The sequence below is a fragment of the Anomaloglossus baeobatrachus genome, chromosome 1 (genome assembly GCF_048569485.1).
Source record: "Anomaloglossus baeobatrachus isolate aAnoBae1 chromosome 1, aAnoBae1.hap1, whole genome shotgun sequence".
Classification (NCBI taxonomy): Eukaryota; Metazoa; Chordata; class Amphibia; order Anura; family Aromobatidae; genus Anomaloglossus; species Anomaloglossus baeobatrachus.
The window spans coordinates 855456002-855483295 of NC_134353.1; the positions used below are offsets into that span (position 1 = coordinate 855456002).

General features: G+C 46.5%; 1 protein-coding gene across 1 annotated transcript in view; it reads left to right on the plus strand.

The window, feature by feature from the left end:
- Positions 1-16620, plus strand: part of LOC142255431 (proteinase-activated receptor 1-like) — a 40762-nt gene extending 24142 nt beyond the window's left edge. The window contains exons 3-5 of the mRNA XM_075327062.1: positions 1917-1946; positions 5121-5399; positions 16448-16620. Coding sequence (XP_075183177.1) covers positions 1917-1946; positions 5121-5399; positions 16448-16620 — 482 coding nt within the window. The remainder of the gene's footprint in view (positions 1-1916; positions 1947-5120; positions 5400-16447) is intronic.
- The last annotated feature ends 10674 nt before the right edge of the window (positions 16621-27294 follow it).

Genomic DNA, 27294 nt, shown 5'->3' on the forward strand with positions numbered 1-27294 from the left:
TTTATCGTTGCCACAACGTTTTCCTGGATGACAAAATGTGAAAATATCTCAGGAGGTAAGACAAAAACGGCATATATAGTTTCTCACTGCAAATTTTAGGAAAGTAATTAAGCAGTCCTTTGGTTTCCGCAAGCATTAGTAAAAATAATTTTGAGCATTTAGGATGCAACTATTGTTTTATTATTGAATGCGGAGAACTATAACTTTAATACTTTTCCTTCGACTTAGCACTATGGGAATTATTTTTAGCAGACAGTATGTTTTATTTTAAAAGACATCATTGATTATTTTTTTAGCAGAAAATTATGGCAGCAAAAGTAAATCTGCAAGTGTTTCTTGAGATATTATTTAGAGATTAGACTGCAGTAAAAATGACGTTAGGCTAATGACATGCCCGCACCGGGATCTGGGGACACTTGTCACTGGGCCGCGGTTCTGCTCTGGGATGTCACGGCAGCAGGGCCCGGCTCCGCCACCCCGGCGGTGACGTTTAATGGCTGATGATGGTGGGGATTATTTACAGGGGAGATGTCGTTATGCCACCTGTGGTATGCGGCAAGATAGGTGCCGCCGCTGCCGTTCAGTTCCCCTGCGGTCAGTGGTGATGCAGCAGAGTTGCAATAGCCCTCCATAGGTAGAGCTGGGTCCCAGGGCTGTTGGAAGTAGTAGTCTGTAATGGTGAGGTGCAGGGCCGGAGGTGCAGGGAATAACCGGACGACACAGTTATGTAGTCATAAGGTTTTTACTCACAGTTAAGAGTTCCAGCTTAGCAAGTCTAGACAAATGCTGCCTTTGGAGTGCCGGGTCCTGCTGTGATGGTCCCCAGCTGATCCCCGGTAGTTCGGAGGCACAACCCGGTACACCCTTCTGTGTTCCTTTCCTGGTTGTCTTCCTGCACTGACCTCTCCCGCCTGTCCCACGCCTGCACACACAGAGCCCCAAGCCAGTGTCTTTGTACCCTGTTGGGTGGCTTGAAGCTCTATTCCTTCGCCCTATGTGGTCACTTTTTCGCTGAATGTGTGTGGATGTGGATTCGGCCCTTGAAGTAACCTCAGCCTCCAGTTTGCTAGCTGAGCCTTGAATTTTCTCCACTAGTTGATGGGCTGGTCCCTTCTCTCAGTTGCTTGATCTGTTTGCAGCAGCCACCACAGCCTCCCAGACACTGTTCCGAGAGGTATACTGTTTTCCCTCCCTGTAGATCTCACATTTTATAAGGGATCGCAGGTTCTCTATGGGGTTCAGATTAGGTGAACAAGGGTTTCTTTTTTAAAGGTGGTCGTTTTTAAGTCCCTGAGTATGGCACACCTTGTGCTTTTTGATACTCCAGTAACGTTCCAGCTCTGAAATATGGCCAAACTGGTGGCAAATGGCATCTTGGCAGCTTCACGCTTGATTTTCCTCAATCTCAATTCATTGGCAGTTATTTTGCGCCTTTTTTGCTCAACACGCTTCTTGCGACCCTGTTGGCTAGTTGCCATGAAGCGCTTGATTGTTCACGCTTCAAAAGTTTGGCAATTTCAAGACTGCTGCATCCCTTTTGACTTTTCAAAGCCCGTCAAATCTCTCTTCTGACCCATTTTGCCAAAGGAAAAGGAAGTTGCCTAATAATTAAGCACACCTTATATAGGGTGTTGATGTAATTACACCGCACCCCTCCTCATTACAGAGATGCACATCACCTGATTTACTTAATTGGTAGTTGGCTCTCAAGCATATACAGCTTGGAGTAGGACAAAATGTATAAAAATTATCATGTGATCAAAATACTCATTTGCCTAATAATTCTGCACACAGTGTATTGCAAAACAGTTGCAAACCAATATAGAGATTACTGAAAAGTATAGAAATATTATTTATATGTTGTATTTTCTATAGTCATACTTGTGATTTTATGTTAATTTTTTTTTATCTTTCAGCTCACAATAAAATGTTTGCCTCAGATACTGGTATGATATTTACTTATTCGTAACTTCTCTTCTTTAAAATGTATGACAAATCAACTTTAAAAGTTATCACCTGTCCTAAGTATAGGTGATGGCATGTGGATTGGTTGGGGTTGGCTGGTACCCCACAAAAATCCCAAGAACAGGACTCTCATCAGAATAGAGCTCTGCATGCACACTGCCATCCATTTGTTCCTTACCAAGCTGCTGGAGGTCATACAAAATCCTAGATGTAGTAGTTTTTGATGTGTGGAGTATTCATTTTTCCATCATCTCATTTGAGTAAAACTGAAGATTGTGTAATGAAAGTTATATTATTAATCTTACTTTCATGTTATGGGTTAAAAAATGTTATATGAAACTCAAATCTTGTACTATATGATAATGCTTAACAATGTTTTGAGTTAAAGGGGTTATCTGAGAAATTTTATATAAATAATACACTTTTATATGTTAAACATTTTTCTAAATTCCTCTGTTTAGGAAAAAAGTATTCTTTATCTACTGCACTTTGTTAGGATTTTAAAGATGGCAACTGCCATCAATCACAACCCATCCTAGATATGAGATAACATGCAACACAACAGGCTGTGTGAAGCATGAGAAGTCAGACGTACATTCTAATGTTTAGCCAACCTGACAGGACACTGAGTAGAGTGGACTAAAGGAGAAGATAAACACCTTTCTTAAGCTGACTGAAAATAAACATTCATCTTAGTCAGCCTGACAGTTTTAGTGCATCTGTCTTGTATTTCATGCAGTTCTCCCTACCGTGTGTCCTAGAAATTGCCATCTTTATAATCCTGACAGAATGCAGTAGATAAAGCATACCTCTTTGCTAAATAAATTATATATTTATTTTATTTATTTATTTTATTACTGTCACAGTTCCAATGTGCTGAACATCCTGAATTGTTTTGTTCTGCAATGCTCTTCTGCAGAGTCAGTGTGGTTGCTTTATTTTGCACAGCATTTTGCAGGTTGGATGCTCTGCTGGTTCTTGAGCTCCTTTGGAGGGGTTGTTTTGCAACACTGGGTTCCATGCTGGTCCTGGGAGGCGCTTATGTGTCGCCCCCGTGCCAGCAGCCTAGCTGCTCGGATCCAGATCCGCGGTGGCTCGAGGGGTCTCCGGACTCGGAGGTCGTGCGGCCACTCAAATGAAGGGGGTATTTACAGGGGATTGTAAAGTTCGTGATGCCACCCGTGGTATGTGGTAATTGGAGTACCACCGCTGCAGTTGGGAGTACCCGGTTATGATGGAATGGGGCAGCCAGGTGTTGTGACCCTCCACGGGTGGGGGGAGTACCCCGGAGCTCAGTAATGGTGTGGGAGAGTGCCGTTAGGTGCAAAGGGGTCACTTAGTCCATTAAGCTGACACCGACAACTAGATAAACCAAAGTTCTGGATACCGCTGCCGCTGAGGGGAGATAGTTCGGGTCCCGTCCCCAATGGTGCTGCTTGGTGATCCGTGACCTGCCTCCTGGCACTAAGTTTACTTCTCTGTTGGTCCCGGTAGTATGGAACTTGCGGGTCCCGCTCCCCACTATGGCTAAGTGTGGGACCTTGCTCTCAGGATTCATGCTTGGGATTTTCTGGACCATTTTAATGGAAAGTCCTATCCCCCTTGTTGCGCTAGAACCCCGATTCCGGAGCAGGTGGAGAGCGGATCTTGAAGGGTCCATTCTCGTTGGGTAAATTGTCAGGTGTCCTGAAGCTACTCCCTGACCTAGGGTCCACGTACGCCGTCGTGCCCTGGTCCCAGCTCGGTGATGGTGCAAGGCTGCCGGCTGTCCTCCTCGACAGTTCCGTGCCCCGTGCCACGATCCCCTGCGACCGGGGGTCCAGCTCCTCTAGGCCCAGACCACCGTCCGCCACCTAGATAGCTTCCTAGGAGCCCTGCTCCTGACCTCCTCTCTCCTTCACTTCCAAAATTACTCTCCTTCTGACACTCCTGATCTCCCCTCTCCAACCCCCAAAGTGGGCGACTCTATTCCACTCAAGCCGTCCACTGGGGTGTTTGGTGGATGTGGGCAGAGTGTACCTAGGGTTTTGATTAGCTAATGTAGGCAACACCATATAGTTGGGGACCCATAACCAAGAAGGAGGTGTATACTGCACGGGAGGGCAGACTGTGCAATACCCTGTGATGACCTGATAGTCCAGGGGCGTCACACTTAAACACAAGCTTCTCATTCCTGGTGATTGCTCTGCTCCATTAGGGAGCATGCGAGGGTAAACCTTGAGAGGTTTAAAATAAAAAGGGACACACGCGGCGCCACTCTAAATTTAGTAGTTCAAATGCATAAAAAATGATTTAGAAATGTGCATAAATTGCACTCACCTTGTTTCAAGTTAGATCAAACCCATAGATCCCTTTAGGATCAATCTCCACAATCTCTTGTGCTGATCTGCTGCTCACTAGGATTTGATACACTGTGAATCACCTCAACAGGAAACCGGTAAATTGAAGTACTTGATGTACGTGGTGCTGATCCTCAAATATATTATAGCAGAAGAAATTTTATTCGGCTTCTATAAAATATTACATAAAATATTACAATGCATTTCGGCTAAAAATCTTAAAGAGATTGTCCCCACTCGACTCCAAGAGACGGAACAAATAATACCACCGTTAATGAGCTGTTCCCAAATAGCACAGGCATTACCCCCTCCTCAACAAAATTCAATCACAAAGTATTTTATGCGGATTTCCATGGAGGCATCCAAAAAAAGGAAGGGAGGGCCAGAGGATCAAGTGGTAGGGGGACTATAGGAAAAAGAAATAGAGCAACAAACTATAAAAGTAAAAAAAGGAAAAATTGAAGAGGAAGAAAAAACTGCAGAAGGAAAATCTACTGTAAAAATTTTCAACTTATCCAAACACATTCTGTCATCATCAGAAATTGAAGTTTTAAGTAGAGGACTCAATTTTTGCCCCCACACAGGATATGAATGCTTTTGATCTATATTTGGATTTAAAGAAGTTTATACGGAAAATAACATTAGCACGTCATTTTGCAATAAAAGAAAGAAATGTAGGAACACCAGTAATCCAGATGGCATCTGATAAATACCCTGACACAGAATTTATTCATATGGAGGTTCAACCTAAATCTTCCTTTTAGCCCATCCACCATAAGGGTAGTAATATTGAAACTTTTTTTTCAATGGTTGCAGATGAATTCAGAGATTTAAATAAATATAAAAAAGTGGAAGATAAGTATAATAAAAAAAGTCGAAAAAACTTTACTTATAACAAGGGAAAAAATAAAGACAACATTCCATTCCATGAGAAAAAAGCTTTTGATGGTTTGAGAGAAAACATAAAGATAGTGATCAGACAAGCGGATAAAGGAGGGGGAGTGGTTATTCAGGATCGACGTGATTATATAGAAGAAGCTTATAGGATTCTGGCAAATGAGAAATATTATGAGAACATTTTTATAGATCCAACAAGTGATTTTATAGTGGAATACCATCATTTAATCAATGAAGCTTTTGAAAATAATATATTAAATAAAAAAGAAAAAGGATTCCTAGCCAATACAGCCCCCTCTGGGGCATTTTTTTTACCATCTTCCCAAAATCCACAAGAATCCCCTAACTCCACCAGGTCGTCCGATCATATCAGGGATAGGCTCATTGATGAGTCCTTTATCCCACTATATTGATCAATTTTTACGAAATGTGGTGAAAACTTTACCTTCTTATCTCCGTGATTCAACACATCTAATAGAGGAACTAAAAAATATTGAATGGCAGGAAGATTTTCTCTTTATTACCATGGACGTTAATTCGCTCTATTCCAATATAGATCATGCATTAGGTTTGAAGGCAGTAGATCATTACCTCTCTCAGCCTAATCATATACCTTTACTGCAAAAAAACTTCTTGCTGGAAGGTCTGAACTTCATTTTAAAACATAATCTATTTGAATTTCAGGGGGATCTATACCTTCAGCGACTTGGCACCGCAATGGGGACGAGGGTCGCCCCAAGTCTCACAAACTTATTCATGGGGTGGTTTGAGTCATCTTCGCCACTGCAGGGGCCACAATATATGAAATTCAATTGTACAAACGTTTCATCGATGATTTAATAATCATTTGGAAAGGGCCCGAAAAAAAGTACGTTTTTTTGTGGAGTCACTCAATAAAAATGACTGGGGATAAGTTTTGTGTGAAATATTAATAAAGAAACAAATAGTATATTTGGATTTGGATATTAGTCACGAACAGAAGAATACAGTGACAAAAACACACTTCAGGAAAGTTGACACTAATGGTTACCTTGATTTTCGTAGTGCCCACTATTCAAAGTGGAAAAAAAACATACCATATAGTCAATTCCTCCGTATAAGGAAAAATTGTTTAGAACAAAAAGATTATAAAGTTCAATCAAAAATTTTGATCAACAGGTTTACAGTAAAGATAAAAAGTACCCTAAGGAACTAGTACAACCTATGAGTTAAATCTGGAAAAAACACAAGAGGAGTGTTTAAAGGGAACCTGTCACCAGAATTTTCGCTATTAACCCCTTAACGACCTTTGACGTACTGGGTACGTCACAGTGACATGGTGCTAAACGACCCATGACGTACCCAATACATCATGGCGAAATCGCGGTCCCGGAGCCCCGGGGAGTCCAATTTCTTTAATTAAACGGTAGATTCGGGAAGGAGGGGACCTCTGCCTGACCTCAGGAGGGGTGGTGCCTCCTCCCCGAACCTACAGAGGCTGTGATTGGCTGACGAACGCCGCTCAGCCAATTACAGTCACTGTAATGTTCCAGCCATTGAAAATGGCTGGAACATTGAAATCCAGCCCTGATCAGTGCTGCTGTAGCACTGGCCATTGGCTGGAGCTGGGTGATCGGTGCTTCACCCGCCCCCAGCTCTGATTGGAGAGACCGGTCTTGTGACCGATCTCTCCAATCAATGTTGATCTGGGGCCTGTGACCTGTGTCCGTCCCTGGAAGCCGAGGAGAGCGGTCTCTGCGGGTGCCCATCGGTAAGTTGCTGCCCCCGCCGCCCGCCCCTGTCCCCGATCGCCCTGCCAGCCCCGCCGCTGTCTCCGATCGCCCCGCCCGTCACTGCCAGCCCCGCCGCTGTCTCCGATCGCCCCGCCCGCCACAGCCAGCCCCGCCGCTGTCTCCGATTGCCCCGCCGCTGTCTCCGATCGCCCCACCGCTGTCTCCGATCGCCCCGCCGCTGTCTCCAATCGCCCCGCCCGTCACCGCCAGCCCCGCTGCTGTCTCCGATCACCCCGCCCACCTCCGCCAGCCCCGCCGCTGTCTCCGATCGCCCCGCCGCTGTCTCCGATCGCCCCGCCCGCCACCGCCAGCCCCGCCGCGGGTTCGATCTCCATCGCCAGCCCCACCGCGGGTCCGATCACTGCCAGCCCCGCCGCTGTCTCCAAACGCCCCGCCGCTGCTCCCGATCCACCGCTGTCCCCGCCGCCACGCTCGCCGCTGTCCCCGCCGCCACGCTCACCACTGTCCCCACCGCCACGCTCGCCACTGTCCCCGCCGCCACGCTCGCCACTGTCCCCGCCGCCACGTTTGCCACTGTCCCCGCCGCCACGCTCGCCACTGTCCCCACCGCCGTCGCACCCACCTTTTTCAGCCGCTGCTGCTGCCCCCGAATCGGCCCCCACTGTTCCCGATCGGCCGCCGCCACCTCCTTCATCGGCTGCCCCTTCTCCATCACCACTACACCTCCTCCCCCTCCATGTGCTGCAAACCACCCTCCCCCCACATGTGGGGGGAGGGTGGCTTGCAGCACATGTGGGGGGAGGGTGGCTTGCAGCACATGTGCTGCAAGCCACTCTCCACCCTCCATGTTCTGGGGGCCACCCTCCCCCCTCCATGTTCTGGGGGCCACCCTCCCCCCGGGGCCCCCCCTCCTCCATGTGCCATTTCTCTCTCCCATCAGACTCTGCCCCCCTCCCCGATCTGCTGCCTGCTCTCTCCCATCCTCTTCATCTACTGCCCCCTCTCACCCTCCTCAATCTGTTGCCTCCTTCATCTGCTGCCTCTTCTGTCTGCTGTGATCCTGCTGCCTAGATCCATCCTGTAAGGTAGGTATCCCCATCTCACCTCCCTCCCTCCCATCCTCCGCCGCTCCTCCATCCGCTGCGCCATTTCCCATCATCCATCCGCTGCGCCCTTTCCCATCCTCTGCCACTCCTCAATTCGCTGCGCCATTTCCCATCATCCATCCGCTGCGCCCTTTCCCATCCTCTGCCGCTCCTCCACCTGCTGCGCCATTTCCCATCATCCATCCGCTGCGCCCTTTCCCATCCTCTGCCGCTCCTCCACCCGCTGCGCCCTTTCCCATCTTCCATCCGCTGTGCCCTTTCTCATCTGCCGCCCCGCCCTCTCGCATCGCATTATCCAGCGCAGTTGCTCGCTTCCAGACTGCAGTGGATGATGCGATGCGAGACTCGTGCATTGCTCTCACGTTTGGCACTGGTCTTAGTGGCAGGCGCTCATATTTTTTTTTTATTCATTTTTTTTTTTTTTACTGATGTCTATTTTTTATTTCGCCAAACTAATTTTTTTGTATGAAGGGGGGGTCTAGTTTCCAAAATGGGATCACATGTGGGGGAGCTCCATTGTTTAGGCACCTCAGGGGGTCTCCAAATGCAAGATGGCGTCTGCTAATAATTCCAATCAATTTTACTGTGAAATGGCGCTCCTTCTCTTCTGAGCCCCGCTGTACGCCCAAACAATTGATTTCCACCACATATGATGTACCTGTGTACTCAGGAGAAATTGCACAATACATTTTATGGTGCATTTTTTCCTGATTCTCTTGTGAAAAAAAAGCTACCTGTTTGAAAAAACAATTTTGTGGTAAAAAAAAGAATAAAATATTTTCACGGCTGAACATTACAAACGTTTGTGAAGCCTCCAGGGGTTCAAAGTGCTCACTAAACAGCTAGATAAATTCCATGAGGGGTCTAGTTTCCAAAATGGGGTCAATTGTGGGGAAGCTCCATTGTTTAGGCACCTCAGGGAGGTTTCCAAAAGCAACATGGCGTCCGTTAATAATTCCAACCAATTTTGCTGTGAAATGGCGCTCCTTGCCTTCCGAGTCCTGCTGTGTGCCCAAATATTTGATTTCCACCACATATGAGGTATCTGCGTACTCAGGAGAAAATGCACAATACATTTCATGGTGCATTTTTTCCTGATACCCTTGTAATAAAAAAAGCTACCTGGTTGAAGCAACAGTTTTGTGGTAAAAAAAATGTTTTTTCTTTTCACGGCTCAACGTTATAAACTTCTGTGAAGCCCCCAGGGGTTCAAAGTGCACATCAAACATCTAGAAAAAATATTTGAGGGCTCTAGTTTCCAAAATGGGGTCACTTATGGGGGAGCTTCATTGTTTAGGCACCTCAGGGAGTCTTCAAACCCGACATGGCGTCCGCTAATGAGTGCAGCTAATTTTGCACTCAAAAATTCAAATGGCGCTCCTTGCCTTCCGAGTCCTGCCGTGTACCCAAACATTTGATTTCCACCACATATGGGGTATCTGCGTACTCAGGAGAAAATGCACAATACATTTTATGGTTCATTTTTTCCTGATACCCTTGTGATAAAAAAGCTACCTGGTTGAAGCAACAGTTTTGTGGTAAAAAAAAAAAAAATTTTCTTTTCACGGCTCAACGTTATAAACTTCTGTGAAGCCCCCAGGGGTTCAAAGTGCACATCAAACATCTAGAAAAAATATTTGAGGGCTCTAGTTTCCAAAATGTGGTCACTTATGGGGGAGCTCCATTGTTTAGGCACCTCAGGGAGTCTTCAAACCCGACATGGCGTCCGCTAATGAGTGCAGCTAATTTTGCACTCAAAAATTCAAATGGCGCTCCTTGCCTTCCGAGTCCTGCCGTGTGCCCAAACATTTGATTTCCACCACATATGGGTTATCTGCGTACTCAGGAGAAAATGCACAATACATTTTATGGTGCATTTTTTCCTGATACCCTTGTGATAAAAAAGCTACCTGGTTGAAGCAACAGTTTTGTGGTAAAAAAAAAAATGTTCTTTTCACGGCTCAACGTTATAAACTTCTGTGAAGCCCCCAGGGGTTCAAAGTGCACATCAAACATCTAGAAAAAATATTTGAGGGCTCTAATTTCCAAAATGGGGTGACTTATGGGGGAGCTCCATTGTTTAGGCACCTCAGGGAGTCTTCAAACCCGACATGGCGTCCGCTAATGAGTGCAGCTAATTTTGTACTCAAAAATTCAAATGGCGCTCCTTGCCTTCCGAGCCCTGCCGTGTGCCCAAACATTTGATTTCCACCACATATGAGGTATCTGCGTACTCAGGAGAAAATGCACGATACATTTTATGATGCATTTTTCTTGATACCCTTGTGAAAATACTAATTTTTATGGCTAAAGTAACATTTTTGTGTTAAAAAAGTAAAATTTTCATTTTTTCTTCTACATTGCTTTGGTTGCTGTGAAGCTCCTAAAGGGTTAATAAACTTCTTGGATGTGGTTTTGAGCAGAGTGAGGGGTGCAGATTTTAGAATGGGGTCACTTTTGGGTATTTTCTGTCGCCTAGGTTTCTCAAATCACTCTAAATGTGATGTGGTACCTAAAAAATGTTTTTTTGTAAATTTTGTTGGAAAAATGAGAAATTGCTGATGAAATTTGAACCCTTCTAACTTCCTAACGGAAATTTTTTTTTTCAAAAATTGCGCTGGTGTAAAGCAGACAAGTGGGAAATGTTATTTAGTAACTATTTTGTGTGACATATCTCTCAGATTTATGGGCATAAAATTTCAAATTTTGAAAATTGCGAAATTTTCAAAATTTTCGCCAAATTTCCGAAATTTTCACAAATAAATGCAAAACATATCGGCCTAAATTTACCACTGACATGAAGTACAATATGTCACGAAAAAACAATGTCAGAATCGCCAGGATCCGTTGAAGTGTTCCAGAGTTATAACCTGTCAAAGTGACACTGGTCGGGTCTTTAAGGTGAAAACAGGCTGGGGGCTGAAGGGGTTAAACTAAAAGAATCCCCTTCTGCAGCTCATGGGCTGCATTCTATAAAGGTTCATCTTGCTACTGGCCCCCCTTTCAGACCTAAATAACAACTTTATAAAATATTACCTTTTGCTATGGTAATGAGGTTTGCTGGCCCCGGGGGCAGGCTGTATTTCGTCCGTTATCCCCCCCCTGCCGCTGTTCACCGTCCCCCAGTATTCATTTACATAGATGAGGCCGCCGCCCTCATGTTCCGCAGTGCTCCTGAAGTCTCACGCATGTGCAGTGGCACTATCACGGGACTGAGCACTGTTTTCAAATCGCGAGCGCCGGTGATGTTATTGCGCAGGTGCGAGATTATGGGCGGGTATTTGGATGACGCTGGTGATGAATGTCAATGTGATCACCAGCATCATCCAAGTACCCGCCCATAATCTTGCGCCTGCGCAATAACATCACCGGCGCTCGCGATTTGAAAACAGTGCTCAGTCCCGCGATAGTGCCACTGCGCATGCGCGAGACTTCAGGAGCACTGCGGAACATGAGGGCGGCAACCTCAACTATGTAAATGAACACTGGGGGATGACGAACAGCGGCAGGAGGGGGGATAACGGACGAAATACAGCCCGCCCACGGGGCCAGCAAACCTCATTACCATAGCAAAAGGTAATATTTTATAAAGTTGTTATTTAGGTCTGAAAGGGGGGCCAGTAGCAAGGTGAACCTTTATAGAATGCAGCCCATGAGCTACAGAAGGGGATTATTTTAGTTTAATAGCGAAAATTCTGGTGACAGGTTCCCTTTAAATAAAATGATAGAAAAAAAGATGGTGAATAAATCAGATATAGTTGTAAATTTGTGGAAATTTAATTTTATTACCACATTTAATAGAGGGAATGAGCTGATTAGAAGAGTCCTTAATAAATATTGGTATTTACTGAGAAACAACCCATTTTTGAAAAAATTACTATCAGCAACTCCAGGAATCACATTCAGGAGGGGGCAAACTATCAAAAATATTATTGCCCCTAGTAAAATTCGGAAACTCCCATCCCAGGAAAAAAGTAAGGATTTTGAACATAATTTTTTTTTTTTATGTAATAAAAAATGCCTACGGATAAAAATAATAATAAACTGAATAGTGGAGCTTTTAAATGTGGGTCAAAAAATGCTGTAGGTGTGAGATCTTAAATCATGGAGCTAAAACAATAGTGTCCAATAGTACAGGTGAGGAGATAAGAATAAGAGAACATCTGACATGCAATAGTGACTTTGTCATTTATGTAATAAGTTGTGATTGTGGTCTTCAATATGTGGGCCGTACCACACAAATAGTGCGGTCATGTATGAATGGGCACCGGCATAATACCAAGAATGGATTTCTCAAACACAGCTTATCTAGGCACCTGCTCTTGAGACACAACAGAGAATTTAAAGGGAACCTGTCATCAGAAATTTCGCCCAAAAGCTAAAAGATTCCCCCTCTGCAGCTCCTGGGCTGCATTCTAGGAAGGTCCCTGTTATTATTGTGCCCCATGTGAGACCAAAATAAAGCCTTTATAAAGTTCTACCTTTTTGTATGCAGCTTCTGTAAATCCGTCACGGGGGCGGGCTCTCTGCCGTCCGTTATTCTGCCTCCTGGTCCTGTATGCCGCCCCCATCGCTCCTTTCCATATCTGATGCACCGCCCACTGCTCCAGCCATCCCCGCGCATGCCCAGTGCCAGCCTCACAGGACTGAGCAGTGTGACCGCTGGTGACGTGTGCGCAGGCAAGTGATTATGGACGGGACTGTGACTGTTATCAGCAAGTACCCGGCCATAATCTCTTGAGCGCGCAAACCTCTCCAGCGGTCACACTGAGCTCAGTGTAGATGCTAGACTGTATGGGCTGCTTCCAGGGATGACGTCCCTTTGTCATGTGATAGTATTTCGAACACGCCCCTATCACATGACAAAGGGACGTCATCCCTGGAAGCAGCCCATACAGTCTAGCATCTACACTGAGCTCAGTGTGAATGCTGGAGAGGTTTGCGCGCTCAAGAGATTATGGCCGGGTACTTGCTGATAACAGTCACAGTCCCGTCCATAATCACTTGCCTGCGCACATGTCACCAGCGTTCACACTGCTCAGTCCTGTGAGACTGGCACTGGGCATGCGTGGGGATGGCTGGAGCAGTGGGCGGTGCATCAGATATGGAAAGGAGCGATGGGGGCGGCATACAGGACCAGGAGGCAGAATAACGGACGGCAGAGAGCCCGCCCCCGTGACGGATTTACAGAAGCTGCATACAAAAAGGTAGAACTTTATAAAGGCTTTATTTTGGTCTCACATGGGGCACAATAATAATAGGGACCTTCCTAGAATGCAGCCCAGGAGCTGCAGAGGGGGAATCTTTTAGCTTTTGGGCGAAATTTCTGATGACAGGTTCCCTTTAAGGTGAAAGTTACTCCAGTGTAGCGTGTCTCAGAGGAAGTAAATAATCGCATGGCAGTTCTCAGTAGAAAAGAATCCTTTTGGATATATAAACTTAATTGTCTGTATCCAAATGGTCTACATGATGTGTTGGTGAAAGTATGTTGTCCACATACAGACATAAAGGACTGCAAGGCAAATGCTTTCTGCTGATTGTAATTTTATAGATGTGAAAATGGGGAAATTTTATATCTGGTTTATTTATATTTTTATATTTTTATTTGCTAGAAAGCGACTGAGAGGTTTAAATACATAAAAAAAAACAAAACCAAAAAACCTTTTTTTGCAACTGAGAACCTCCAGGACCTCCATTGTTTGGAGATATATGAAACTAGTTGACGAAAGAGGTGGGGTCATTCCATCGTATCTCCTTGTACTAATTAGTTTCTAGCAATGTCTTATTTAAAGTCAAGGTCTAAGAGATCAACTGTCATGTTATTTTACCTGAAGAAGGCTATTTTTTAAGATTTTTAGCCGAAACGCGTTGTAATATTTTATGTAATATTTTATAGTAGCCAAATAAAATTTCTTCTGATATAATATATTTGAGCATCAGCGCCACGTTTTTTGGATTCGAAGGATTTTTCAAGCACTTCATTAGGTAGCATGTTAGCTTGAGACATTGCCAGTCGCGCTTCCTGGTTACCATTGTGCTATTGGCTCCTGTGGTGCTCAGTGATCTGATCTTGGCCTCTCAACTCTGGACTGTTGCTGACCCTCTGCCTGCCCCTCTTTTTCTGTCATTACTTCCCGGCTTCTGACCTTGGAGTCCCTCCTGACCACGTCCCCGCCAGCTCCCTTTATTCTGTACATACTCTCCTGGAAACTTGACCCTCGGCTTGTATCCTGACCTGTCTTTGTCTGCCCCCGTGAACTGTTGTGCTCTCCTGGTTCTGACCTTGGCCTGTCTAACTACCTTTCCATTCACTGCATGCAGGTAGTGCCTAGCGCCACCTAGTCACAATTATCACAATTACATTTCTCAGGAAACCCCTTTAAGGAGTTAAAGGGGTGGTTCACCCATATTTTTTTATTGTCTAGCTCGATATTATATTGAGAAACAATGTTTCTCTCAAATACCTTGTGTTGGCAATAGTGCCTGTGAGAGGAGCTATTGCAGACCACTGTTCCCCGTCCAGTGACGTCTCCGTCAAATGCTGCCACGTCACATCCGTGCAGCCGGCTGTATTCTACCTCACACTGAGCTGTCAGCATTGTTTCACCGCTATCACAGCCCATCTGCTCCCTCCTCTCCCTCCCTCTCCCTCCTCCCTCTCCCTCCTACCCCCTAGCAGAACGCTGCAAGCAAGAGACACGACACGCTGTGCTGTGATGGAGGAGGGAGAAGGGAGCAGATGGGTTCAGAATGCAGCCGGCTGCACGGATGTGACGTGTGCAGCAATTGACGGAGACGTCACTGGAGCGGGATCAGCGGTCTGCAATAGCGCCTCTCACAGGCACTATTGCCAACACAAGGTATTTGAGAGAAACTTTGTTTCTCAATATAATATCGATCTGGACAATAAAAAATATGGGTGAACCACCCTTTTAAGTAAAAGTTCAAGAACCACTCCAGTGTTTTTTTTTTATTTTATTCCACTACTGGAATGGTGCTTTACATTAAAATCCCCTGCACCTACTCTTATATTCACTTGCCAGTATCTTCATCTTCTATTACCGCCACTCCCAGTGGTTTTCTCTAGATTGTGACCTGCCAGCAGCTCCAGTGTTTCATGGATTGTCGGAGGTCACAGCTCAATGCAAGTCTATAAGAGCGTCGCTCTGGCCTCATTCTAGCTGTCATAGACTTGTATTGAACGTACAGACATTTTAGCACCAATTTTGCACTTCCTGGAATCTAATGGATGCCACAATTCTGGGCAGCTGCAGGCTGCTATTTTTCGGCTGGGACCCCCAATAAGCATGGGTCTCACCAGCCTGAGAATACCAGCTCTCAGCTACTGGCTTTATCATGGCTGAGGCTGAATGCACATTGTTTTTTAAAATTATTCATTTAAATAATTAAAAAAGCCGCATGTGGTCCCTCTTATTTTGATACACAGCCAAGATAAGCACACATCTGGAGGCTGTAGCCTGTAGCCGTATCCTTTATTTGTGCTGGGTATCATATTATGGGGGGACCCTACTCCAATTTTTTTATTTATTTTTACAGCACTATAGACACATACAGCGTCTTCAATTGAAAGCAGTCAGACATGCTGTCACACAGGGTGGGGGCACGTCTGACTGCAACTAATCAGAGACATGGGGACTGCTGGTGGGCGGGGAACCAGTGAATATGTATGAAGGCTAATGAGCGGCTCTGGAAGTAGCTGTGGAGTCACGCGGAAACTGGTAAGTGTAATGCACCTGCTCCAATCCCCCTATCCCTTCTACTACCATTTTTAAGCTCCTGATTTGGGTCCCCATAGATTTATATGGGAACTGGCGTCTGGCCAGATATCCTGGATCAATTCTGGGCCCGAACGGTTTTTTAAAAACCTGATTAGACCCGCCAACCACGGGTATCTGTGAGTCCGCCATTCACTATTTGTGAACCTTTAACATTAGCAGATAATTGACAATTAAATTAGTCTCTGTTTTTTTCAATTAATGGAATGACAATCAGTTGTGTATGAGTGACCTGATTTATTTAAAGCATAACTGTAATTTCATTTTTATTTAAAAAATCAATAGTACATATGAAAATAAGCAACTTTGTAATATACAGTCACAAGCAAAAGGGTAACAATGTTTTAAGCTTTTGACTTTCAGGCTCCATATCTCCCCATCTATTACAACTTTGAGCATGAAACTACCTTCTTTATATAGATAATTATCACATACATAAATTTGACTTGCAACTATTTAGCATATGATTAGTCATGCAGATTCTTGTCATATTACTGCATTGTTACTGAGTTGCTCCTGCTGTTTGAAAAATCCTTTTCTTCCTGTATACTATAAGTTACAACCTGTTCTCACATTCCCTAATAGCTCAGTCTGTTGTGTTGATTCCCAAGCGAAAGTCACTGGTTCGAATGGAGGCGTAGCCAAGAAGATTTCACAAGAAAAGAGGAACAACATCATCCAGCTCATCGATAGCAATCTCTTGGGCAAGAAAATTGCCAAACTACATCATATGAATTCTATGACAGTTGGAAGGATAAGAAATGAAGTCCGTCCATCCATTTAAAAGCCAAGAGGGGGTCATTCACGCAAAATTTCGGAGTCAACATTTCGGCTGATGACAAGATCTATCAGTACTGGTGTGACAAATATGGCAGTGGAGGTGGCTCATATGTTCCGTAATAGGGAGATCACAGACTTACATGCAAGCACTGTGCAATGCATATTACACAAGTCTGGAATGGTGGCCCAAAAAAAAAGATAAAGAACCTCAACTTCAATATCATCATAAGTAGCGTCATCTCAAGTTTGCAAAACAGTACAAAAATTGGACAGGAGAAAATTGGAAATGGGTGATTTGAACCGATGAGACTAAAGTCAATAGGTTAAGGTCTGATAGGTCTGAAAGACACAAAGGAAAAAGAGGCTAATGGGTTTCAAAAAATTGAAGGAACTGTCAAATTCATTGGAGGAAGAATGATAATATGGGGTTGTTTCACAGAAAAAGGCTTTGGATACTTTACAAGGATCAGTGGTGGTCTCAATGCTGAGATATATGTAAGTATTATACATACACCCCAAAATATTACACTATATATTACAATATATACAAGTATTTACATATATAAAAAGATAAACAAAAAATAAGCACTCCTCGGCAAAACATAAAAGGCACAACTTGGCAATAAATTCAACATTCCCACCACCCATAAACACCAAAAATATATATTTTTTTTTTTTTAATCTACACCCATATAATAAAACCTACTTAAAGGGGTTATCCGGCTTAATTTGCTTTTTTTTATTATTTCCCTATTGGGCTACATTGGGGCAGGTGAGTAGATAGAGACCACTTACCTGCCCTGCTGTCAACCCCTCTCCCCCGGCTCAGAGCGGTCATGTGACCGCTCCTACCGCGATTTTGCTGCTTCCGGTCATTTCATGTCAACATGGGCAGGGCCATGTTGACATGCAAATGTGGAAACAGCATGTCACCTCCCTGCTGGGCTGTACAGTGCGAGGAGTCACCGCCCCCCATCCCTGCGCCCTCCCACACATTCCCCCGCACCTCTTTTACTCTCCAGTAACCTCCCCCTGCACTGCTGTGGGGTCCGTGACCTGGGGGCGGGGCCTGGCGGCGGCTGCCATGGTGTCAGCGCCAGCACCGGGCCACCTGCTCAGGATCACACATTCAAATATACCGGCATCACAGATCACCGATGCCGATATATTTGAAAGCGCTGATGAGAAGGAGCGTTGCGCTGCTTCTCATCACTGCACGCTGTCTGTGCTCTCCTCAGCACAGTGGTGACATTACTACTGTGCTGATATGTCCAGAGCACAGACAGCGCGCGAACGTGCAGGAGCGACGGGGACCGAGGAAGGGTGAGTATGTACTCCCGGTGGTGTGTGTGTGTGTGTGTGTGTGTGTGTGTGTGTGTTTTGCACAGCCCGATGTGTGTGTATGCGGTGCACAGCCCGATGTGTGTGTATGTGTGTGTGTGTGTATGCGGTGCACAGCCCGATGTGTGTGTATGCGGTGCAGAGCCTGATGTGGGGCTGTTATTTGCAATGCTGTAGTGTAGTGTGCTGCCCTGTAGTGCCCTGCTGTGTAGTGTCCTGCCCTGTAGTGTGCTGCCCTGTAGTGCGCTGCTGTGTAGTGTGCTGCCCTGTAGTGTCCTGCCCTGTAGTGTCCTGCCCTGTAGTGTCCTGTAGTGTGCTGCCCTGTAGTGTGCTGCCCTGTAGTGTGCTGGCCTGTAGTGTGCTTCCCTGTAGTGTCCTGCCGTGTAATTTCCTGCCGTGTAGTGTCCTGCCGTGTAGTGTGCTGTCCTGTAGTGTGTTGTCCTGTAGTGTGCTGCCCTGTAGTGCCCTGTAGTGTGCTGCCCTGTAGTATGCTGCCCTGTAGTGTCCTGTTCTGTAGTGTGCTGCCCTGTAGTGTCCTGCCCTCTAGTGTGCTGCCCTGTAGTGTCCTGCCCTGTAGTGTCCTGTAATGTGCTGCCCTGTAGTGTGCTGCCCTGTAGTGTCCTGCAGTGTAGTGTGCTGCCCTGTAGTGTCCTGCCCTGTAGTGTCCTGCCCTGTAGTGTCCTGCCCTGTAATGTGCTGCCCTGTAATGTGCTGCCCTGTAGTGTGCTGCCCTGTAGTGTCCTGCCCTGTAATGTCCTGCCCTGTAGTGTCCTGCCCTATAATGTGCTGCCCTGTAGTGTCCTGCCCTGTAATGTGCTGCCCTGTAGTGTCCTGCCCTGTAGTGTCCTGCCCTGTAGTGTCCTGCCGTGTAGTGTCCTGCAGTGTAGTGTCCTGCCCTGTAGTGATAACAGGTCAGGTGCTGGGGCAGAATATACTGACAGGGAATGTGTGTGCAGGGGGCGGGCAGAGGGTGGGGATGGACACTGGGGTGGGGCTGGACACTGAGGCTTGGTGGTGCCAGCTGTGACTGGGAGGTTTTGTACAGGAAGTGGTCAGTTTGCTGGAGCTGAATGTAAACAAGAAGCTGCATAGAATAAAGGGTGAATTCAAGAGGAACAAAAGTTAGAAAACAAAAAATAACAATGTAGGGGTGATTAATATGACAATACAGCACAGATTAGCTTAAACTCAAACATTTTTGTTATGTCGGACAACCCCTTTAACATATCTAACTAAACCCACCACCATCCGGCTGCCCAGTTCCCAGGTTCAAAGGATAGTTCTCCCGAGCTTGAGTAGATCCCCGATAGTTTTCCCCAGACTGGGGGACCGAGCTGGACATCCGATACTTTTGACACCTCCCCTCCCACCACCCCCTTTAAAAAAAACCCCACCCAAACCTGACTACTCCCCTACACTAAACCATAAAACAAATTCTGAAAACCAAAGAAAAGAGGTATGATAACAAAATAAAATCATAATATTTTAGCTCAGGGTCAGTGTCTGCAAACCTTTCCCCCAGACAATGTATTTAAAACAAAAACCTAGGGTGAGAAAGACAGCCCATCACCAGGAATAGAGAAGGGAAAAAAAAGGGAATGAAAAGGGAGGGAAGGGGGAGGAAAAGGGAGGGAAGGGAACAACTAGGAAAGGAAAGATACTGGAGCTAGTGCACCCTGAACGAGAAGTCCCTCCACAGGTGAGAGGCCCTCGGTGCACTGAATCGCTCATACTCCAAGGAGCGTACCTTTACCAGGTCACCAAGGATGTTACTACACACTTCTTCTACTTGGAGGATTTTGCTACCCGTGGATACTAAAGCTCTCGCATTCCACGTGAAGTACCTGACTACTATGCTAACTATGAATAAAGTGGTCGGGTCCCATCCACCCGGGTCCCTAAATGCTCCATAGGCCCACTCAGCATAGGAGAGACTCGCCAGCCGAAGCCAATCCATGGAAGCACCCACACGTTTATAAACCTACATATTGAAGGGACTTTGAAGCAGGAAGTAGTCCATATTCTCAAGTATGTTCACACAAGACTCAAGAGGACAGTCTCTGTCATTGGAGTTCTGCCACTTCAAATTGTCCCTCACATATAGCTTACCTAGGAAACAGAGCCAAGCCAAGTCCCAAAACTTCTCAGGGATCCGCTTAGAATTCAATACCCTCAGCCCCACCTCCAGATCCCGGCTCGGGCAGTCTCTGAGGACCAGCAGGGTTTGGAAATGAGCAGACAAGATTTTCTCATCGAGTAACCTCCCCGACAGAGTCCTCACCTCTCACACCCCCAGAATCTACCGGCGGATGACCTTCAGAACCGGGGTAACATAAGCAGGGAGATGGCCGTGAGGTATTCAAAGGTCCTTCACACGCCCGCCTGTCTCCCATTCCTGGAAGAAAGGCCAAAACCACCCCCTGCAGGAGGATACCCACTGAGGAGCCCTCTCTTTTCAGAAGTTTGTAATATTTAACTTCAGAAAGGTATCTACCAAAAATACCATATTTAACCCCCCTAGTCTCCTCGTACGGTAAGTAACCTCTCGCTTTACTAGGTTCAACCTGTTTCCCCATAACAGTTGGAAAAACAGGCTATAGACCCTTGTACAGAGAGGTTCCAGCAAAATGCATACATTGCCCAAATAAAGTAACACTGGGATCAAGTAAGATTTGCACAAGGCAACCCTTTCTCTCAGGGTCAAAGTTAGACCCTTCCAGCGATCCACTCTCTGGGCGGCGATTTGAATTCTGCCTTCCCAATTTTGCGCTGGGTAATCATCCTGGCCAAATTCCACGCCTAGAACTTTGGCATACTCTTGGAGCTCCGGTAGAGTGTCCGGGAGACTAAAATCAGGCTCTCCTCCACCCAGCCAGTGACGCTCACATTTATCCTCGTTAATCTTGGAAACCTCCGAATAGCGTTCCACTTCTGACAGCACCATCTACACCTCCTCTTGCGAGGAAATGAAGACAGTGACATCATCCACATAGGCTACTGCCCTCAGGATGGTATCCTGTGGCCCAGGATCACCCATCCAAACACCCCTCATACGCTCACAATCTATCCTTCTAATGAAGGGGTCGATCGCAAAGGCATAGAGCAATGGGCTCAGCTGGCAACCTTGACGAACACTTGATCCCACCACAAAGGGCCATCCAATCCAACCATTCATCAACGGGAAAATCTCTGCTCCTTGGTACAAAATCTGTAGCCAGTTGACAAACCCTCCCTGCAGACCATACCTCAAGAGAGTACACCAGAGGTACTCGTGATCAACTCGGTCAAAGGCCTTAGCTTGATCCAAGGACAGCAAGTACCCATTCCAGAGACCTGCCCTGCTCCACGGCCTTCCGGACACCCAGAACGGTGCTAAAAGTGCCCCGGCCAGGAACAGTACAGTGTTGGGACTCCAAAAGGAGCACTGCTGCAAATTTTACTAGTCTGGTAAACAGCACTTTTGCCAGAACCTTTCTATCCACATTGAGAATTGATATGGGCCCCCAATTCTCAATGTGCGATTGATCTTTACCCTTTCACAGAAGTATCAAAGCTGACCTCCTCATTGATTTTGGTAGCGTGCCTGAGGAAAGACACGCATTAAAGGCCTTAGTCAACAAGGGGACCAAAGAGTCCTTAAAGGTCTTGTAAAACTCGGATGTTAAGCCATCCGGACCTGGCGATTTCTTGGGCCGGAGCCCATAAATGACCAGTTTTATTTCCTCTTTTTTAATATCCTCTGTCGAAACGCCAAGCGAGGGGTCTACCCCTGACATGGGGACAGGTTCAGCCAGGAAAGCCAAAATCCCCTCCTGATCAGGGTCCCTCCTTCCCAAGAGGTGAGAGTAGAAGGATCTTACAACATCCAGGATCTCTGACTTGGACCGTACCAGAGATCTCGTACCATCCTTCAGACCCACTATCAACTTACTATTCACTGATATCCTACAGTACTTGTAGGGGTCAGGCGAGCGGTACTTCCCGAAATCCCTCTCAAAACCAAGGATGTGTGCCTATCATACTGACACCTCTTGTGCAAGGCCTTCACCCTGGAGATTTCCTCACGGTTACCTCCAGCCGAGACTAGGGTCTCGAGTTTCCTCCTCAGGCTATGATACAGGCAGTCCCTGTTCAAGCTTCTGAGGTTAGCAAGCTGTCGGAAGAACCTTGCTACCCGATGTCTGAACATCTCCCACCACTCTGACTCATTGTTACAAAGGCCCAATAATGGTACCTATCTCTGAAGAAAATCCTCAAAAGACTGTCTTACAGCTGCTTCCTCCAGGAGTGACGAATTCAGCTTCCACATGCCTCTTTCCATCCAAGGGGTCTCTTTAAAATTCAGAGAAAAACAAATTAAATAGTGATCTTAGAACTCCACTTCTACAACCGACAAAGGCGAGAAAATGGCTTCCTCCTTAAAAAAAAACCTATCTCTTCTACTCCTACACTGACTACCCCTAAAATAGGTGAACCCCGAGTGGCCTGGATCAGCCCTGATGTGGACATCTACCAGGCGAGCTTCACTAGCTATGCTATTTAACGCGACCCTGTCATATGCCAGCCTGTCTCTGGAACCTCCTTTATCCCGGAGTCTTGTGATAGTGTTAAAGTCTCCTCCAAAGACTACTTGCCGGCTACAAAACAGGAAGGGTTTTATCCTCATAAAGAGTCTTTTCCAGTCCCACTTGGTTTGGGGACTGTAGATGTTAATGAGTCGAAGCTCTTGACCCTTCATGAGCACATCTACAGTGCTGGCCAAAAGTATTGGCACCCCTGCAATTCTGTCAGATAATATTCAGTTTCTTCTTGAAAATGATTGTAATCACAAATTCTTTGGTATTATTAACTTCATTTATTTTGCTTGCAATGAAAAAACACAAAAGAGAATGAAACAAAAATCAAATCATTGATCATTTCACACAAAACTCCAAAAATGGGCCAGACAAAAGTATTGGCACCCTTAGCCTAATACTTGGTTGCACAACCTTTAGCCAAAATAACTGCGAATAACCGCTTCCGGTAACCATCAATGAGTTTCTTACAATGCTCTGCTGGAATTTTAGACCATTCTTCTTTGGCAAACTGCTCCAGGTCCCTGAGATTTGAAGGGTGCCTTTTCCAAACTGCCATTTTGAGATCTTTCCACAGGTGTTCTATGGGATTCAGGTCTGGACTCATTGCTGGCCACATTAGTAGTCTCCAGTGCTTTCTGAAGTGTGTTTTGGGTCATTGTCCTGCTGGAAGACCCATGACCTCTGAGTAAGACCCAGCTTTCTCACACTGGGCCCTATATTATGCTGCAAAATTTGTTGGTAGTCTTCAGACTTCATAATGCCATGCACACGGTCAAGCAGTCCAGTGCCAGAGGCAGCAAAGCAATCTCAAAACATCAAGGAACCTCCGCCATGTTTGACTGTAGGGACCGTGTTCTTTTCTTTGAATGCCTCTTTTTTTTTTTACTGTAAACTTTATGTTGATGGCTTTTCCCAAAAAGCTCTACTTTTGTCTCATCTGACAAGAGAACATTCTTCCAAAACGTTTTAGGCTTTCTCAGGTAAGTTTTGGCAAACGCCAGCCTGGCTTTTTTATGTCTCGGGGTAAGAAGTGGGGTCTTCCTGGGTATCCTACGATAAGTCCCTTTTCATTCAGACGCGGACGGATAGTACGGGTTGACACTGTTGTACCCTCGAACTGCAGGGCAGCTTGAACTTGTTTGGATGTTAGTCGAGATTCTTTATCCACCATCCGCACACTCTTGTGTTGAAATCTCTTGTCAATTTTTCTTTTCCTTCCACATCTAGGGAAGTTAGCCACAGTGCCATGGGCTTTAAACTTCTTGATGACACTGCACACCGTAGACACAGGAACTTTCAGGTCTTTGGAGATGGACTTGTAGCCTTGAGATTGCTCATGCTTCCTCACAATTCGGATTCTCAAGTCCTCAGACAGTTCTTTGGTCTTCTTTCTTTTCTCCATGCTCAATGTGGTACACACAAGGACACAGAGCAGAGGTTGAGTCAACTTTAATCCATGTCAACTGGCTGCAAGTGTGATTTAGTTATTGCCAACAACTACTAGGTGCCACAGGTAAGTTACAGGTGCTGTTAATTACATAAATTAGAGAAGCATCACATGATTTTTCAAACAGTGCTAATACTTTTGTCCACCCCCTTTTTTATGTTTGGTGTGGAATTATATCCAATTTGGCTTTATGAAAATGTTTTTTTTTTCATTGACGACAAATTAAATGAAGCCAATACTTTTGGCCAGCACTGTAGTATCAGACACCTTCCCATTTCAAGCTCAATAATTTGTCGGTAGGAAACCTCCGCGATCTTAAAAAGGATCGCCACCCCGCGATATGACTCAGCCGCAAGAGATCAGTAGGAGGGACTATGGGTCCACACCTGCCTTGCTTTCTGCAAGGATGACTGATCTGTCAACCTGGTCTCCTGCATAAACAAAATGTTAGCATCAAAATGACCGAAAAAATCAAAGGCCGTAAACCTAGCCATATCAGACTTAATGCTGGTGACATTCGCCAACGTCAACGGGGTGAGTGCCGCCATCAAGATTGATTGAGCTCGACAGCCAGCTTTTTCCCACCTCCACCAACACGCTCATCTTGTTCACCCTCTGACGAGGCCATACACTTCAGGCATACTGTGACATCCATGCTTTTAGCACACACCCTTTTGTCCGGTGGTTTTGGGGCGCTCCCCCCTCCAAGGAGGACTCTTCCAGCGGAGGGGATCCAGCATCCCCAGAGGCCCCTATGTCCTTCACCGGCACCGTGCCCTTGTCCTCCCCACTTGGGCAGAGAGGGATGTGTTCATCCAGGGCCTGGTACCGGTTGGAGATGGCTACCAGAGGTGGGGTGGCAGAAGCCTCCATTGGTCACCTGGACTGATTTGATGAAACCGTACCAGGAAGGTCAACCAGGATAGATGTCCCTGAGGGGTCCCACTCCAGAGAAGGAGTCCTGGACTCCCTCTTTCTGTCTCCCTTCCTGGCTTTGCTCTTGATACCCTTCTTGTTACGGTGTTTCTTTTGCCATGCCTGCACACCTCTTCCTGATCTTCAATGGAAGAGCAATGTGAGGTGTTGACCTCCTCCTCTTTTCTCAACCTCCTCTGCTCCATATCTAGCTCGCTAGCCAGGTCCTCAGCTCCAGGTGCCCCAGAGTTAGAGGGCAAAGTCATCACACCTCGCTCCCTCTCCCTCCGACGTTGCTCCTGTCGCCTCACTCGTAGGGCATACTTTTACTCTTCACAGGACCCTTATTCTTTTCACCTCTGTTAGTACCTTCCCCTACTGACTCCTCAGCACCCTGTGGAGCTGTGGCAGGATGAAGGACCGCAGTGCAAAAGAGCGTGGGCAATGGCTAAACGGGTGACACAGATCCCCACACAGGTTACACTGAATGACCTTACACGTGGCGGCAAGATGGTCATGTGCCCCACACAGTGCACACTTCTGTACATACAAGCGGCACTGAAGTGGCAGGGGCTGCCGCTCTTGTGACAGATCCTCAGCTGCCCCTGATAGTGGATCAGTATCCGGTCCCTCCCCAGGAACATTGAGGGAGGGATGTGGGCAACAGAGTTTCCCGAAACTTTCAACTATACCATGAAAGTCCAGGCACCAGGCCAGAAACCAAATCGATCACTCACTTTCTTGGGGACCTGGACCATCTCGCCATAACGGCCGATCCAGGTGATGATGTCAACACAAGAAAGTAACACGTTAACTGTAATTACAGTCACTTTCTTAACTGCCTCTACTTTGATGTTACACCATGAAGGGGTATTCTTGGCCAGCTCATATCGAGACCAGAAGAGTTTCAAGCCTTCTGGAGTCATGAAACTGGCCTTAAAAACAGTAGTGCCAAAAGGCTGGCCAAAACCAGCCAGGTGGCGACCCTTAAAGCCCATTCCCGATAAAAGATCAGCTATTCTGCCCCTGCAATTCCAAGGACATGTCTCATCGCTCAAGGTGGACCATCGGAAACGGACCATGTTCTTAGTGGCACTACCTCGCCCCGCTGTGTGGAGGGACCACACCATGGGTCCCTCCTGTTCTCTATCTTGGAAGGCTGACAAACCATGTCTCTTTATCCAAAAAGACAGGTCTACCACCCTGTCCCATACTGTCAAAGTTTCCTCTCCTCTCTTCAGGGCGCTCAGGAGATGCTGTTGCAAATCACCAGACCCAAAATCATCGGACAAAGCCTCAGCCACTCCCCTTGCACCACCACCAGCAGCAGCAACCTGGGCATATGTACTTGCCCATACCGGGCCAGGTGCCACCACCGGGGAAGCAGTGGAGCCCGCAACATTCTCTTCCCCCTCTTTCTCTCTTCCTGCAATTTCTCCTCCCTCTCACGCTTACCATTATCCACAGTAGCCAAAGCCGAAATAACTTCCATATCCGTTAGATCAACCAGAACACCAGCCGCAGCCCCCGATATATTCACCAAATGCACACCTGACGAGTCGGGCTCGATTTCCAGCTTCATTTGTGTCAGGGCCACCTCCTTCACCCCCGGCACCACCTTTTCCCCCTTGTTCAGGGGGGCTTGTTTCCTTTTTCCCTCCCGTCCGCTCCACCCACTCCAGATACTACCGGGCCCTGTGGGGAAGGAAGTGACGGGAAATCTGCCACACTTTTCATGTTGGGAGTGGGGCCCCGCACAGGGCTCTCCTTCTGGCCCTGCTTGACCCGCCGCTCCTCATCATACATGGAGGTGGTGGTCTCCATGTCAGACATAGATGTATATCTGTATGCCACCACCTCCCTCCTCTTCTTCACATTCACTTCTTCACTTTTCTCATGTTCCTCTCTTCTCATGTTCCTCGTCCCCAAAACAAAATTGCGACAACTCCACTGGGGACTCAAGGTGCCGGATCTCTCACAACAGCCCATCCCCCTCAGAGGAGGATGAGCTATATGTGTCCATGTCCTATTCATTTTCACCTCCATGTGTCTCCTGTCCTGGGCACACGAAGGTGTTGCTCCTTGAAATGTTACAGTATAGTTTACTTTTACCTTTTTCCTTAGCTTTAGTGGGGCGGCTGGTGACCACGGGACGGTTGTCCTCCTCCTGGGCAGGTCTCTTCCCCACAGGCACGGCAGTATCCCCCCCGATCCCTGAGCCACCACTGTTCACTGGTTCCCCCTGCTTACCGCTGCCAGGGCAAACCCGCCTACTCACACCAGCACCACCTGTATTATCAGCAGCACTGTTAGGCTGGGTTCCCCCTTCCTTGCAGTCACCAGCCTCACTGACCTTAGCAGGGGGTATGGTGCCGGTGGCTGGGGCCATGCAGCTCCG